Consider the following 16,317-nt stretch of genomic DNA (forward strand, 5'->3'; position numbering starts at 1 on the left):
AAGCTTTAGAGTTGATTTCTTATCAGAAAAATAAGCTTGTATGTATGTCTTTAGTGTCCAGATAAATCGGAGCAAATCTGAATATCTGGTAATAAAAGAATTTGTTTAGGATTCTAAACAAATTAAAATGCCGATGAAACCAAACAGAGTGGATCCCTATTCAGTAGTCTAATATCTTGGTTTCTGATACTCAATAGAATATTTGCTTTTGTTATTGTCAAGAAGCTAACATGGTGTAATTTTTATTCTTGTAAACATCTTGAGCAACTGAAGTGAGGTTCACACAAAATTACATTTACAGCACTGATTTAGCACAACAAAAACAAGCCTATTGACATAGTTATTCAATGCCGGTGTTAATGTACCCCATGAACCACATTCCATCCTACTTCATTCATTATTCCTTCCTTTCTCATGTTTTAAATGCATCCTTGTACATCAATTTTGAGGTAGCAGGTTTTTTTGGACAAATCATTATAACTTGTTTCTTTCCTGCATACCACAAATAGTAGTCCAGCATTTATGCTCCGCTTGAGCTTTCTCTTGTCTTTCCACATTTAATTCTATTAGCATGACTCTGTTCTCTGCTCTCTGATGTTTGCCTAGTGCCCTTTTAAATGCATCAACAAGTAGTGGGAAGGGCATAAGTGGGGCTGGAAGAGTGTGGGGAAAATGTTTGAGTCCACAGCAGGATCGGCGGGGAAAAGAGATGATGGGAATTGCAGGACAGGGAGATGGCCAAGTGCCAGGCGATGTAAAGGGTGGGGATTGGATTGGAGCCCAGGACAGTTGTTTAGGGCTTTTTATTGTATTTGATTGTTAATGAAACAATATTTTAATTCGTTCAAGTTGTTTGTGTTTTTAACCAAATTTTTTTGAGATCTGGAATACACCAGGAAGTTAACCATTTTATAAATTAAGTGATTCTTTTATAATATTTTCAAACACTTAGCTTCATTGCTAGTTCCTCATTCTCATCAATCTTAGGGTAAAGACATTTCTGAATTCCCATATTGGATATTTTGACTCTAATGATGGCCTGCAGTAATATTCTTTCTTTTCATCATTTTAAAGAATTCTATTAGGTTACACCTCAGCTGCCTTTTCTCAAGCAAAACAAAACCTATTTTAGCTTAAATCCCAAGAAAGCTTTGAATGCTTTGCACGAATTGGCCATGATTTGAGTGCTGCATACTTCCATGATAAATACAAATATGGAATCCATCAAGCTCAAATAAGGCTAATTGCTTATGAAAAAGGAGCGGCTCATCTGGGTCTTTCATGAGAGAGATCAGCAAGAGTAATAGGACAGAAAAAAAATCAACTGAACCGCAAGTTGATATGCAAGGACAACATGACAAAAGGGTGCTAGACCAGAACTGGTTTCTGGGACCACTTTGGAGGAACCATATTAAAAAGAGATTGTCAATTTATGAAGTTGATTGACAGGAACCCTTGTAGATTAGCATCCATTTGATGATGTAAGAGCAGTAAGGAAAGCGAATGCTATGTTGGCATTCATTTCGAGAGGTATAGTGTATAAAAGTAGGGAGGTGTTGATGAGGCTCTACAGGGCACTAGTGAGGCCTCATTTGGAATACTGTGTGCAGTTTTGGGACCCGTATCTTAGGAAGGATATGCTAATGTTGGAGAGGGTTCAGAGGAGATTTACGAAGATGATTCCCAGAATGAAAGGGCTGACCTATGATGTGTGTTTGTCGGCTCTTGGACGGTACTCACTGGAGTACAGAAGAATGAGAGGGGACCTCAGAAACATTTAGAATGTTGAAAGGAATGGACGGAGTAGATGTGGCCAAGCTGTTTCCCTTGGAGGGTGAGTCCAGGACCAGAGGGCACAATCTTAGAATTAGAGGGTACAGGTTTAAAAGAGAGTTGAGGAGAAATTTCTTTAGCCAGAGGGTAGTGAATTTATGGAATTCTTTGCCACCTACAGCAGTGGAAGTCCGATCATTGGAGGTGGTTAAGGGGGAGATAGATAGTTATCTAATTAGTCAAGGTATCAAGGGATATGGGGATAAGGCCGGAAATTGGGGCTAGAAAGGAATAGCTTTTTTTTTCTCATGGACATTCCCCCATTTCTCATTTCTTTTTTCTTTTTTCCCTTTCTTTTCTTTGGAGCAGACTCGATGGGCCGAATGGCCTACTTCTGCTCCCTTGTCTTGTTATCTTGTGAAAATAGTAACTTGGAAGAGTATTCAATGATTTGAATAAAGAATATTTCTCAAACTATATCATGTTTAAACTTGGAAAAAATTAGGAGTGGTACTGTCGATCCTTCGCTTAAATTTGAAGATATTTGGAGTCCATTTATTCAATATTTTCACATGATGTAGATCCCTTTCAATAACTTTCCAACTTGAAGGAACAGACTTGACGACATAATATTGCTCTGTTTCTACTGAGAAATTTTAGCCCAGTTTTTCTTTTTTCTTGTTGTTTTTTATTTGAAAATTTTTTTGTTTCGTTTATATTGTTTACAATTTTTCTTATTGATTTATTTTTTTAAAATTTATATAATAAATCTTTCCTTTCTTTTATATTCATTTATTGAGGTCGTTGGGTCTACAGATTTTTATATTTTATTGTTCTTTATGATTATTTATACTATGATTGTTATCCTGATCTCTTTGTATTACGTGTATAAATATTGATGCTATATATCAATCTGTATTTGAAAACTAATAAAAAGATTGAAAAGAATGTTGATCTTATAATTTGAAAAGCTAAGCAGTGCATCATTTTGAAACTGGGTATTATTTTGTGTCCACTAATTTAAAATTAATTCTGTTTTTTTTCCATTTCTCTTTATTCAGGACATTCTTCTAATTAATGTAATCATCGAACAGATGATCTGTGATGCTGACCCAGAACTTGGTGGAGCAGTTCAATTAATGGGGTTACTAAAGACATTAATTGATCCTGAGAATATGTTAGCCACAGCAAATGTAAGGCACTTAAAGATGCTCTTTTTTAATAAAAAGCCTAATTTAATTTGCTGTGAACAATCTTGTGCTTCTATTCCTAATTTTAAGTTGGACCTAATAGGATGTATCATTAAGTTGCTTCCACAGATAAAGTACCCACATTCTGGGAGACTAATAAATGCTACATTGAAACTTGTGCTTTGAGAATTCTCAGTTTTAAACACTTTAGAGCTCTTTTCAAGTTTTCCTCACGATTCAATTACCTCTTCTTGCCTTCATCTTATTCCCTAAAAAAAAAAGCCCCGTTGAACCATCTCTCTCCCCCCCCCACCTTTTCCTCTCCCTCTTCTTATTCCTTTTGTTTCCTTCCCTTCCTCAAGCATTACCATTGCAAAGGTTGCTGTGCACAAATCAGGAATAACATTTTGTCAAAGTAACCTTCACACTGGTTTGATACAGATGGCGGTACTGCTCCATTCTCTCTGTATAGATCCTTGGGTTTGCCCGTGCGTGATCCCTCTTGTCTATCACAGAGCAGCCACTAGATCAACAGCAGCAGCTTTGTGTCTCTGAATAATCACCTCTGGTCCTCAGTAAATCCAACCTTGATTTACTACTCTTGTCTATGTATTGCCTCGTCCACAGTTTATTGGTTCCTATTTGTATGCTGACATCAAATTCTATCACCCACTTGCATGATCCTTGTGCATTGACTCTTTGCAACAATTGACACCATTTTCTTCAGCCGGACACCTTTAATATGGAGGTAGTTTTCAACCTCCACAAAAAAAATGCATTGTTAATTTTGCCCCTTTTCCAGTCAGTCACTCAGCCTGTGTGAATCTCCAATGCCTGTTCAACCAAAAGTAGTGATTCAGTCAAAAAACATATTTTCAGTTCATTTTCCTGTGTATTCAGAAAATTCCTGTTCTTTTTCTCTAGACTACCATGTTGCCTTGCTGGCCTGAATTCTCTTCCATAGTCTCATCCAATCCAAAGTTCAGCTGTTTTATCCTATAATGCACCAAGTTCAGATAATTCTCTGTGCTGTCGTTGTGGAAAAAATCATTTATGTTATAAATCTTGTGCCACTGGTAAATCTCAGATGCAACTTCTCTTCCTTGCCCCCATCATTGGCAGCAGCACTTTTTGCTGCATTGGTACAATGGTGCAACTTGTTCCCAAAACACTGCTCCACTACTTTATTACATTGACTTTATTAATAATATGTAATTGTTGACCTTAATGAATTGGCAATTTTAACTTTGAGCATTAGAGAAAACTTTTAAAATATTGAAAATGACTTGACTCAATTGCGAGGCATGGCTTTTTAATCCACGATTTATTTGTAAACAAAAAAATAGAATTAACATTATTTTTGAGCGATTAATGTTTCTGCTTTTGTGTACTTGATAGTAATTGGTAAACTATCTACTTGTTTTTAAGATATTCATGATTAGTTGAGATAGAAATCTTTACAGTGATTTGACCATATGCCTACTCAAACGCTTTTTAGAGATGAGTTTTGCTGCTCTACAAACCATGAAGCATGCATATATGAAAAATGTCAGAACTTCAGTAATGAAGCAATTAAGGGACTGACTAATTACCAGTGTATTCTTGCCATTTCTGTTAGAAAACTGAGAAGACAGAGTTCCTCAGCTTTTTCTACAAGCATTGTATGCATGTTCTCAGTGCTCCTTTGCTGGCTAATACAGATGAAAAACGCAGCTATAAAGGTAAGTTTCAAACTTGTGTGTTAAAATCCTCTCTTCTACAAATTATCCTGAGAACTTTTCAATATTAACTGTGTCTGCACAATTGTAATAGTTTTTTTTTCCATTTGAAATTCTTTTAATCTTTAGTCACATTTTCTTTGATACATACATTCAGTGATTCCACTGTTTCCCTGTTTAAGAACCAGTGTTGATTGACATCAGTGTGTCAGCCAATAGCTTTTATTGTCAATCTTGATGTTACTGGTAGGCTGGTCTTGCAGCAGGAAAATAGCAAAGTAGTCCTGATGCAGAGTTTTGACCCCGAAGTGTCGACAATTTCTTTCCTCCCCTGGATGCTTCATGACCCGCTGAGTTCCTCCAGCACATAGTTTGTTGGCAAAGTTGAGTTTATGTACTCAATAAACAGGATCCATTTAAAGATAATTAAGGTTTCAAGTACAGGCAGCCCCTGCATTATGAGTGGGGGGGGGGAATGTTGCGTTCCCCCACTTGAAAATGCAGATACCCCTCAAGTCACACACTTTCCTGATTTGAGAAAATATTGTCATTCTTCTGTCAAGGCTGAATGAAAATCTTGTGAAAGTTCTTCAGTGCCAAGACAGCTGCAGGTTAAGAAAGTTGCTCCTGTCTGCCATCTCCGGGACCAGTAGTGCCAAGCATTGTATACTGGCCTTGCAGGCAATGGTCACATACTGTAAATGGGGTGGGGGGATCCATGCAAGTGGAAGCAGAATAATGTAAGCAATTAGAGTTTAATTTTTTTTCTGAATGGGTAATTTTCTAACTTAGTTTTGTGAACCATATTAGCAATGAGTCTCCATAACGTTTTCTTTGATTATTAGATGCTGTTGTAGATGGATCTAACAAGAATATTGCTTTTTGTTCTGGTAAGTTAGATTAATTTTACCTTTTTAAGATTGAATAACTTGTTGCTTTAATAATATTTTGGATATTAAATAAATTTCAACAGTTTACAATTGATTACAATGCATCCTAAGGTAATCAGTTTTGTGTACAGATGCCTAATGATTTGCCCACTTTTGAATATGGTGAATTAACATTTACCATCTGCATTAAAAAGTCCATATACCCTAGTATGTCACTTTCTTGGATTTGAAATGTGTTTCCTATGGTGGCATGAAATAGCATAGATTAAATTGCAGATATTTTTTAAAAATTGATAATTTTACTTCACCTGGTATTGATTTCAAAGCACTTGTTTACATTTGAATTTTGTTTAAGTATCAAATACCATTGGTAGGTAAATCAATGCAGTGTGATGCCAAACCATTCAGATGACAAAGTTCCAGTTTTGGTGAGTTAATTGATGTAGGCGTAACTCCGGGTATTAATATTTGACCATTGATTTTGGTCTTTGTAGCTGAAGGATTGACTGACAGATATAAATATATTTATATAATAGATGTGTATGTACATGTATTGATTAGTAGGCAACTTAGTGTACAGTATAGCAGAAGACCAATAAGCCGATTAAAACATCTGCCAGCTCTTCAGGAGATCTATCCAATTAATTCTACTTTCATACGCTCTCACAAACACATTACCCTCATCGATACTCTTCATTACCTCAAACTCAATCATTAGACACAACCTTCTCTTAGCAAATCCTCACTGGCCCTTTCTAAATGAAGGTTTATACTATCCAATAGAATTGACTTCCAATAATTTTCTCCTCTCTGAAATTAAACTAACAAGACTTGAGCTTAACTGCTGCACCACCACATTATGTATTTTTGTATCAATTCCTGTGGCACCAGGAATAATCCAGAGGTTTAATCTCTTAGTTAACTGTCAAAAATCTGCCCAGAGAACCTCATCCTTTTTTTCTATTTTGTTGGTATTGATATGGACTTGTGGCTGTTCATCTTCCCTTTTAGAATATTCTGCAGCCAGTCTGTGCTATTTTTGACTCTGTTATTCAGAAGTCAACTAAGGGAACTGCTATCTGGTCCCCTAACTGTAAAATCCCCCATAACGATTTCTGTCTTCGCTTTTCTCCTCACTTTCTCTAGCTGGGCCATGCATGACCCAATGGTGCTCACTGTGGCTGTGCTCCTGGGGAAACCTGCTTCTTCCATCCAGTGAAGGGACAAATGGACATTTCCTGAATATGTATTTCTACATTAGCACAGAAGAAGACCATTCAGTCCATCAGATCTATGGAGGGGTTTGCAGGGGAACAATCTCATTAGTCTCATTAGTCCCATTCACCCTCTCCTCATTTCCCTGTAACTTGTTCTCTCATACGTTCCCATCATCTCCCTTTGATGTTTTTTGCTATTAACCTATGCTCGGAGATTTACATGAGTCAATTCACCAATGAGGAGTACTTTGGAATGTGAGGAAAAAATGGCAGCACTATGCAATAACACAGAAAACATGCAAACAAGATCAGGACATAAATATTATTTACAGGTTGTGTCCTTTCATTTTGTTAAAGGTGCTAAATCGTCTTTGTTGGTTTTAGATGACAGTCAGTTGCTATTTTCTTTTGACTGTCCAGCTTTGTACATGAAGTTCTGGCAGTACTGTAAGCTGGATTTAGATGAATCAACTTTTGTAGTAGAAGACTTGGTCTGACCAAGATTTGCATTGCAGTTTCAAGCATATTATCAGTTAGCTCTTCTGTTAATCCATGTATGGATCACAATTGCATAACTCAATTTACCTTTTTTGTAGATAACTTCCAGACAGCACAATTGTTGGCCTTGATTTTAGAGCTGCTCACGTTCTGTGTAGAGCATCACACATATCATATCAAGAACTACATCATGAACAAAGATTTACTACGAAGGGTTTTGGTACTGATGAATTCAAAACATACTTTTCTAGCCTTGTGTAAGTTGATGTTTGTGAGGTAAATCTGATGACTGAATCATCTCTATATTTAGTTATCCTTTGTTTCCATGTTCTTCAACAATTTGTACATAATTTTTTTTTTTATTCGACCTAAATAGCAGATGTATAGCTGGTTGTTCTACCTGTACAGTGTAGGTTGAATGTACCAAGCAATTGAGATGAGGATTTGACAAGTTGGGCGAGATACAATAAAGCTTGTTATCCAGAAACTGATTTTGAAGCATGCTGTGTAGTTTACATAAGCAGTTCTCCCAAACCACGCACTTCCATACCGAGGTTTTGAGGAAGTCCAGAGTATTCAGTCTCAAAATCAAAAACTCCATCCAAACAGCAAAATTTTATGAAATAGAATTATTTGGGATATGTATTTTCTATCTAAGGCTGTAAACAAACAATTGCTTTTTGAGGTCCTCATTAGTATTGCTAATTTTTTTATCTTTGATGTTTTTGTTAAGTTTACAGAATGGAGCAAATAAAATTGCATTTATTCTATAGATGTAAACCAGCTCTAATGAATCCTGAAGTTTATTTGCCATTCTTGATTAACACAGTTATTGTGATTTGCAAACTGATTCATACTTGAGATGAAAATCTCATTGACGAAGTGTGTTGAAGTTTGGCAATAGTGTTGCATTATATTCTTCTGTACATAATGAGTAGTTCATAGCAGAGAAACAGGCCTTTAGCCCAACTCATCAATGCCAGTCAAGGTACCAACTGAGCTAGTCCCATTTGCCTGCATTTGGCCCATATCAACCTAAACCTTTCCTATCCATGTACCTGTCTAAATGTCTTTTAAATGTTGCAGTTGTTGCTGCCTCTGCTACTTTCCTCTGGCAGCTCATTTCACTGTGTGGGGGGGGAAAAAAAATGCCCCTTGGGTCCCCTTAAATCTTTCTCCTTTCACTTGAAACCTCTGCCCTCTAGATTTAGACTCCCTACCCTGGGGAAAAGGACAATGACCATCTACTTCATCTGTGCCCCTCGTGATTTTATAAACCTCAATATTGTCATCCTTCAGCTGCCTTCACTCCAGGGAAAACAGTTCCAGCCTCCAGTCTTTCCATGCCCTCCAGTCTTGGCAACATCCTTATTAATCTTCTCGGCACTCTCACTAGCTTGATCTCATCCTTACTATAGTGTGGTGACTAGAACTGTACTAATACTCCAAGGTCTCACCTATGTCTTGTACGGCTGTAACGTGACATCCCATCTCTTGTACTCAGAGCCCTGACCGATGAAGGCAAGCTTGCCTAATGCCTTTTACCACTCTATCGAACTGTGTGCCACTTTCAGGGAACAATGTACTTGTAGAACAGAGGGACCGAAGGGAACAACACTCTCCAGGGCCCAGCCATTCACTATGTATATCCTGCCCTTGTTTAACTGTATCACTTCACACTTGCCTGAGTTAAATTCCATCTGTCATTCCTTTGCTGCACCCCCCCCCCACTTCCCAGTTAATTTTAGATCCAGTTGTAACCTTAGACAACCTTCTTCATTGTCCACTACACCACCAATTTTGATATCATCTGCAAACTTAATAATCGTGCCACCTACGTTCTCATCCAATTCGTTAATTTATATAACGAACAAGAGGGTACCCAGCACAGATCCCTGTGGTACACTAATGGTCACAGGCCTTCAATCTGACAAACAATCCTCCCCTGCCACTCTCTGACTCCTTCCACCAAGCTAATTTTGTATCAAATTGGCTAGCTCACCTGGATCCAATATGATCTTGCCTTCCGGACCAGCCTACCATGCTGATCCATATAAAAAGCCTTTCTAAAGTCCGTGTAGATGACGTCTTCCACCCTGCCCTTGTTCATCCTCTTGGTCACTTCTTCAAAAAATACGCAAATTTGTGAGACACTGTCCCACAAACAAAGTCATTGTTGACTATCCTTAATCAGTCCTTTCTAATGCGGGTTGATACTGTCTCTTAGAATCCCTTCCAAAAACTTCCTCGATGGTTTGTTGTTCCCTAGCTTGTCCTTGCAATCCTCCTTAAATAGAGGCACAGCGTTGGCAGTTGTGAGACATCATGATTCTAAGTACCCTTCTATTCATCTCTACACAAATTAATGAAGAATGTCAGTAAAATAGGGCTTTTAATGGCCTGTTCATTGTAGATGTGTATTGCTTTAGCATTGCATGGTTATGCCATAATATGCTCTTTGGTTCAGTTAATGTCACTTTCATCTCTCGAATCAGGATTCAAGAATAGTTTCTGGCTAGACATTGAGGTTTAATACTGGGAGTATTCATCTCCCAAATCTCAGTAAAGCAAGTCACATAACTTGTTCTGGTCATAGAATTAATAATGAGCAAATTGGTTGCCATGTTTGCTTTCTTAATGCATTAAATTGAGCACTTTAAATGGCATTGTATAAATTCAAGTTCTTGAAGCCAAGTATTTAAAAAATATGTCAAGGAAAAATCTGTTATTTCCATTTGCCCATTTCCATCTATAGAGGACTTAATAAGGTAAAGTGGTTTTGGACAAGAACTCCAAAGGGTAGCTGTATTTTAGTTGTCAGAGTGGAAAAACTAAATATTGATCTAGAGTTAGAGGAGATGAGGATCAAGTGCATTCAATTCTGGGTTATTTTAAATTTCTGTATGGTAAACAAGAGGAAGCCATTTGGAGAATAATCCTTTTGACATGAAAACAAAAGTTCAAAGATTATGAAGAATTGAGAATGGACAGTATTCAAGTTAAATCTTGTGATTTTGCAGATTGAAGAATTGGGGAAGGAAACTTGGCTAGAGGGTGCACTGAAGTTTGTGCCACTGATGTTGACTAAACAATGCTAATGAAAAACAGCTTGAAGCCATTTTGACCCGGTTGGGAGTCAGAATAGATTCGGTCTTGGTGGTGAGCTTAAAGAAATCCTGACTCATTCAGGGTGTGATGTTATTGCAGCCACAGTATATTTAATAACTCTGGAGATACTGAAGAACAATAAAAATGGAGCACTGTGAGTCAGAGGGCAACTCTGTAACTTCAAATTTTTTTTTAAGAATGACTACATGTTGGCTAATTGGCTAGAATGCAAGGGAGGTTTATGATGAAGATGGTCTGAGGTGTGCCAGTGGTGGAGAATGGATAAAATAACAGCAGATTTTGGTGAATTTGAATTGCAGTTCCAAGCATGATGGTACAAGAGCTGGATTATAGAGTGCCAGAAGGAAAGGTGAATATATAATTGGATGGCCCTAGGCTTTTGCAGACCCTGGAGAGAAAGGATTGAGTAGGACTTTGGGAATGCTGTTGGTTTTGTAAAGGAGAATAACAGGAGAATGCAAATACCATCAATAATCATAGGGTCAGGCAGAATTGTATTGTTCAGGAGTAGTCTTAGAGAGCTGGCGTTGGGTTTTGTAGCTGAAATGAATTTTGTAAAGGAGCATGGGGAGAAGTTGTAGAGGTTGGATGGTGTGTAAATCTTGAAAGGGATGAAGAGTTCTCTTGGATTAAAAAACAAATGTTGGAAATACCAGCAGGTCAGACTGCATCTTTGGGAAGAGAAACAGTTAACATTTTAGGTCGTCTGAAAAAGGGACGTGGCCTGACTTAAGTATTTCCAACATTTTCTGTTTTAGATTTCCAGCATCTTTTTTAAACTTTCACTTAATTGTTCTCTTGGACTTGGATTCCATGAGTTGCTTACAAGTTGATGAGTGGTTTAATAGGATTTGATCACAAAAATTACCTCTGGAGGAGGTCCAGTTAATGGCCAGAACTTGGATATTTTACAGCATTTTTTCCTCCCCCTGAAAATAGGTGCACTGCGTTTTATGAGGAGAATCATTGGACTAAAGGATGAATTCTATAATCGTTACATTACTAAAGGAAACCTCTTTGAGCCAGTTATAAATGCCTTTTTGGATAATGGAACCCGATATAATCTGCTCAATTCAGCAATAATTGAACTTTTTGAATTTATCAGAGTGGTAAGATTCTTTTTTTTTTGTAATAGCATGTGGTAAATGTTTTCACCTTGGATATTATTTGAGAAAAATGTTAAAGTTTTCCTCATTTCCTAGTAGGTTGAGGCTTTCTACTGTTCTTAGAAGTGTGTGATCTGTTCCTTTTATAATGTTTTTGTCACAGGAGGATATCAAGTCACTCACAACGCATATAGTTGACAACTTCTACAAAGCACTTGAACATATAGAGTATGTGCAAACGTTTAAAGGATTGAAGTTAAGATACGAGCAAGAAAGGGATAGACTTCAAAATCAGAAACTAAGCAGGTATGGAGTTAATTTAAGAGCCTTTTTCTCCTCTGCTTGCTCTAGCTTTCTATTTCTCAACCTGCTCGACCAAGCTTTAGGATATTGACCATAATATTTTTCTTTGGTAATACTCCTATGTCTAATATTTAATTAAGACACATGAGCCAACAGATGCTAGAACTTGAAGCTACAAACAACTGCTGGAAGAACTGGGTTGAGCAGCATCTGTTGGGTGGTGTGGGGGGTGGGAATTGTCAACATTTTGGGTTGAAACCCTGTATCAGGACAGAGGGGATAGCTAGTATAAACTAGAGAGGGGAGTGGTGACACAAAGGTGATTGGTGGACTGATTTTGGGGGGGGGGGGGAGGCGGTGGCGCCCGGGAGGTGTTGGATGACAGGCAAATCAAGCCAGGTTGGGTGTGGGTGGAGCTAGGAGACAGGCAAGTAGATGATAGATGGAGGCAGACAATATAAAGGAGGAATATGGAGTCAGGGTGAGGCACAATGCAAACTAAAGGAACAATACCTCATTATTCTGCCTGGATAGAAATTGAATTCCCCAATTTCAGGTAACCCTCACCTCAAGTTTCTGATCCACCTCTGGTCACCCTATTTTTGTCCCCTTTCCCACACCTCCACTCCAGCCCCCCATCACCCATTTTCGTCCCCCTCCCAGTTCCATCCACCCACTACCCACATTGGCTCTCCCCCTCCTCTGTCTTCCTGGTTTCATCTGCCTTTCACCTCCTCCCTAATGGTTCCCTTTATCGCCTTCCTTATTTATCAGATTCCAGCAAAGATAGCCTTTGTGATCCTGGTTATCACGTTCCAGCAGCTGTCTATGCCTTCACCTTCCCCCTCCCTGCTCCTGACTCCATCTTCCTCTTTGTATTTTCTGCCTCTATCGATCGTCCACCTGCCTGTCTCCCAGTTCCACCCCTCATCCTCCCCCCCCCCCCCCCCCCCCTTGGCTTGATCTGCCCGTCATCATTCACCCCTCCTCAATTCACCAGTCACCTGTGGCCCCCATCTCATCACTCCCCTTGTCCTTTTTATACTGGCCATCTCCCCTCCCCACTCTTAGCCCTGATGCAGAATTTCAACCCAAAACAGGCAATTCCTCTCCCCCCACAGACGCTGCCCGACCTGTTGAGTTCCTTGTCAGATTGTTGTTCTAACATTTCATTCACAACCCAAGAGGATGGAGGGGGTTCATCCACTGAGTACATTCAAGACAAATTGATACATTTTTAAACATTAAGAGAATCGGGGAATGTGGAGTTCGTGCTGGAAAGTGGCGCTTGGGTAAATTAAAAATCAGCCATCTTACTAATCTTACTAAGTGGCAGGGCAGGCTTGAGAGGCTGAATGGTTTACTGCTGCTATTTCTTACATTATTAAGACCCTGTATAAAACCAGTTTTTGAAGTAGGACCTGTTTTTCAGGTAATTGAGCTTCATAGATTTCAAAGTGAATTGAACCTAAAAATGTACCACAGTTTTAATACTATAGTATGAGCCTTGTAGTGTTTGAATTATGATCATGACAAGCATATATTCTAAAAATTACCTCAATGTTATTGTCTGACATGTAACATTTTAAGGAATTCAGACTAATTTCAACTGAGAATGGGGTGTAGCAGATAGTAGAAACACATGAAGTCAGCTTGAATGTGCCATTGATTGGGGAATTTAACACTTGGGGGGCCCAAACATCAACTGTCACTGCCCCTGAGCAGATGAGTGCTGTCTACTAGCATCATCAGATGCACAGTCAGGTGTCATGATTGCAGATATTTTTGACCAGCTCGTCTTCCTGTATGTCTTTCCTAACTTGGGCAATAGAACCTAGAACAGTACAGGGCAGGAACAGGCCCTTCAGCCCACGATGTTGTGCCAAACTAATTAAGCTAATTGCACTTCTGCCTGCACATGGTCCATATCCCTCCAGTCTCTGCATATTCATGTGCCTATGCAAGAGCCTCTTAAACGCTTCTTATTGTACCTGGCTTCACCACCACCCCAGCAGTGCATTCTAGGCACCCACCACACTCTGCGCAAAAAAACTCTGTACACCTTTGAACTTTCCTCCTCACCTTAAATGTGTGCCCTCTTGTATTAGATATTTCGATGCTGGGAAAAAGATACCAGCTGTCTATCTATTGCCTCTCATAACATAAATTTCGATGAGGTCTCCCCTCAGCTTCTGCCGCACCAGAGAAAACAACCCTGGTTTGTCCAACCTTTCCTTTTAGCACTTGTCCTCTAATCCAGGCAGCATCCTGGTAAACCTCTTCTGCACCCTCTCCAAAGCCTCCATGTCCTTCCAATTATGGGGTGACCAGAATTGAATGCAATACTCCAGATGTGGCCTAACCAGAGTTTCAGAAAGCTGCAATGTAACTTCCTGACTCTTGAACTCAGTGCCTTGACTGATAAAGGCAAGCTTGCCACATGGCTTCTTTACCACCCTACCAACTTGTGCAGGCACTTTCAGGGAACTATGGACTTGGACCCCAAGATCCCTCCGTACATCAGTGCTGTTAAGGGTCCTTTATATTTGATATCCCAAAGTGCAACACCTCGCACTTGCCCGGGTTAATCTCCATCTGCCATTTTTCCACCCATATCTGCAACTGATCTATACCCCACTGTATCTTTTGGAAATCTTCTACACTACCCACAATACCACCAATCTTTTTGTCATCTGCAAACTTACTAACCCACCCATTCATATTTTCATCCAATTCATTTATATACTGTATGTCGCAAACAGCAGTGGACCCAATATGGATCCCTGTGGATCACCACTAGTCATGTCCCTCCAACCAGAGTAAGACCCACTGACCACTACGCTCTATCTTATATGGGCAAGCCAATTCTGAATCCAGATGGTCAAGTCCCTGTGGATCCCATGCATCTTAATCTTCTGGATGAGCCTACAATGAGGGACCTTGTTGAATGCCTTGCTAAAGTCCATGTAGACAACATCCACAACTCCACCTTCATCACCACCTGAAAGCTCAATCAAGTTGGAAAGACATGACCTGCCCCACATATAGCCATGCTGACTGTCCCTAATTAGGTCAAATGTTCATAAATCCTATCCCTAAGAATCCTCATTAATAGCTTCCCTACCACTGACGTGAGACTCACCAGTCTGTAATATTCAGGATTATCCCTATTTCCCCCCTCCTTGAATAATGGAACAACATTGGCTACTTTCCAGTCCTTCAGGACCTTGCCTGTGGCTAGAGAGGACACAAAGATCTTGATCAAGGCCCAGTATTCTCATCTCTTGCCTCCCTCAATTAACTGGAGTATATCTCATCAGGACCTGGGGACTTATCCACCTTAACATTCTTCAAGAGACCCAACACCACCTCTTTCTTTATCTCAAAATGCCTCAGCATATTAGTGTGTTCCACTTTGATCTCCCTATCCTTCACGTCCTTCTTGGTGAATACTGACGCAAAGTACTCATTTCGGACCTCGCCCACATCCTCTGCCTCCAAGCACGTGTTCTCTTCTTTACCCTTGAGTGCTCCTACCCTCTTCCTAGTTACATCCTTGCTCTTGATGTATGAATAGAATGCCGTACAATTCTCTTTAATCCTACTTGCCAAGGACCTTTCATGGCCCCCCTGGCTCTCCCAATTCCCTTCTTGAGTTCCTTTTCAGCTTCTTTATATTTCCTCAAGGGCCCTTTTTGATTTTAGCTTTCTAAACCTTACATATGCTTCTTTTTACTTATTGACTAAAATTCCCAGCCTCCCCTGTCATCCAGGGCTTCCTTACCTTGCCATCCTTGTCTGTCCTTCTTCATACCAGTCCTTTGTGCCTTTGGTCTTTAAACACCCTCCACTTGTCAGATGTGAACTTGCCCAAAGACAGCTGTTCCCATTAATTCTCCCTAGCTCCTGCCTAATAACTCCCGTAATTTTTCCTACCCAAATTTAATACTTCCGCGCATGGTCCATACTTATTCATAACCATCTTAAAAATTGAGTTACGATCAGTGTTTCCTAGATGTTCCCCCACTGAAAAGTCTAAGTCACCTGGCCAGCCTTATTTCCCAATACAAGGTATGATGTCACCTCAAATTGGACCATCCATATACTGTTCCAAGAAAGTCTCTTGGATGCGCCTAGGAATTCAACCCCGTCTAACTATCTTACACTAAGGAGGTCCCAGTGTATATTAGGGAAGTTGAAGTCACCCACTAGGACGATCCTGTTGATTTTGCACTTTTCCCTAATCTGTCTGCATATCTGTTACATAGAATAGTACAGCACAGTACAGGCTTTCCGGCCCACGATGTGCTGAACTATATGAACATCTACTCCATGGTCAATCTAACCCTCTCCTCCTGCACAGACCATAACCCTCTATTTTTCTTTCTTCCATGTGCCTATCTAAGTAAGAGCCTTTTAAATGTCCCTATTGTATCAGCCTCTACAACCACCCCTGGCAGTGCGTTCCGGGCACCCACCACTCTCTTTGTAAA

At 39.5% G+C, this 16,317-nt stretch overlaps 1 protein-coding gene across 2 annotated transcripts in view; it reads left to right on the forward strand.

Annotated features, from left to right (window-relative positions):
• LOC127567868 (serine/threonine-protein phosphatase 4 regulatory subunit 3) overlaps window positions 1-16,317 on the forward strand; it is a 38,314-nt gene that overhangs the window by 15,689 nt on the left and 6,308 nt on the right. For both annotated transcript variants that reach the window (XM_052011019.1, XM_052011020.1), the window contains exons 8-13: window positions 2,835-2,966; window positions 4,582-4,684; window positions 5,527-5,571; window positions 7,385-7,543; window positions 11,355-11,524; window positions 11,685-11,827. In XM_052011019.1, the coding sequence (XP_051866979.1) occupies window positions 2,835-2,966; window positions 4,582-4,684; window positions 5,527-5,571; window positions 7,385-7,543; window positions 11,355-11,524; window positions 11,685-11,827 (752 nt within the window). The remainder of the gene's footprint in view (window positions 1-2,834; window positions 2,967-4,581; window positions 4,685-5,526; window positions 5,572-7,384; window positions 7,544-11,354; window positions 11,525-11,684; window positions 11,828-16,317) is intronic.

This window comes from Pristis pectinata, chromosome 3 (genome assembly GCF_009764475.1).
Source record: "Pristis pectinata isolate sPriPec2 chromosome 3, sPriPec2.1.pri, whole genome shotgun sequence".
Taxonomy (NCBI): Eukaryota; Metazoa; Chordata; class Chondrichthyes; order Rhinopristiformes; family Pristidae; genus Pristis; species Pristis pectinata.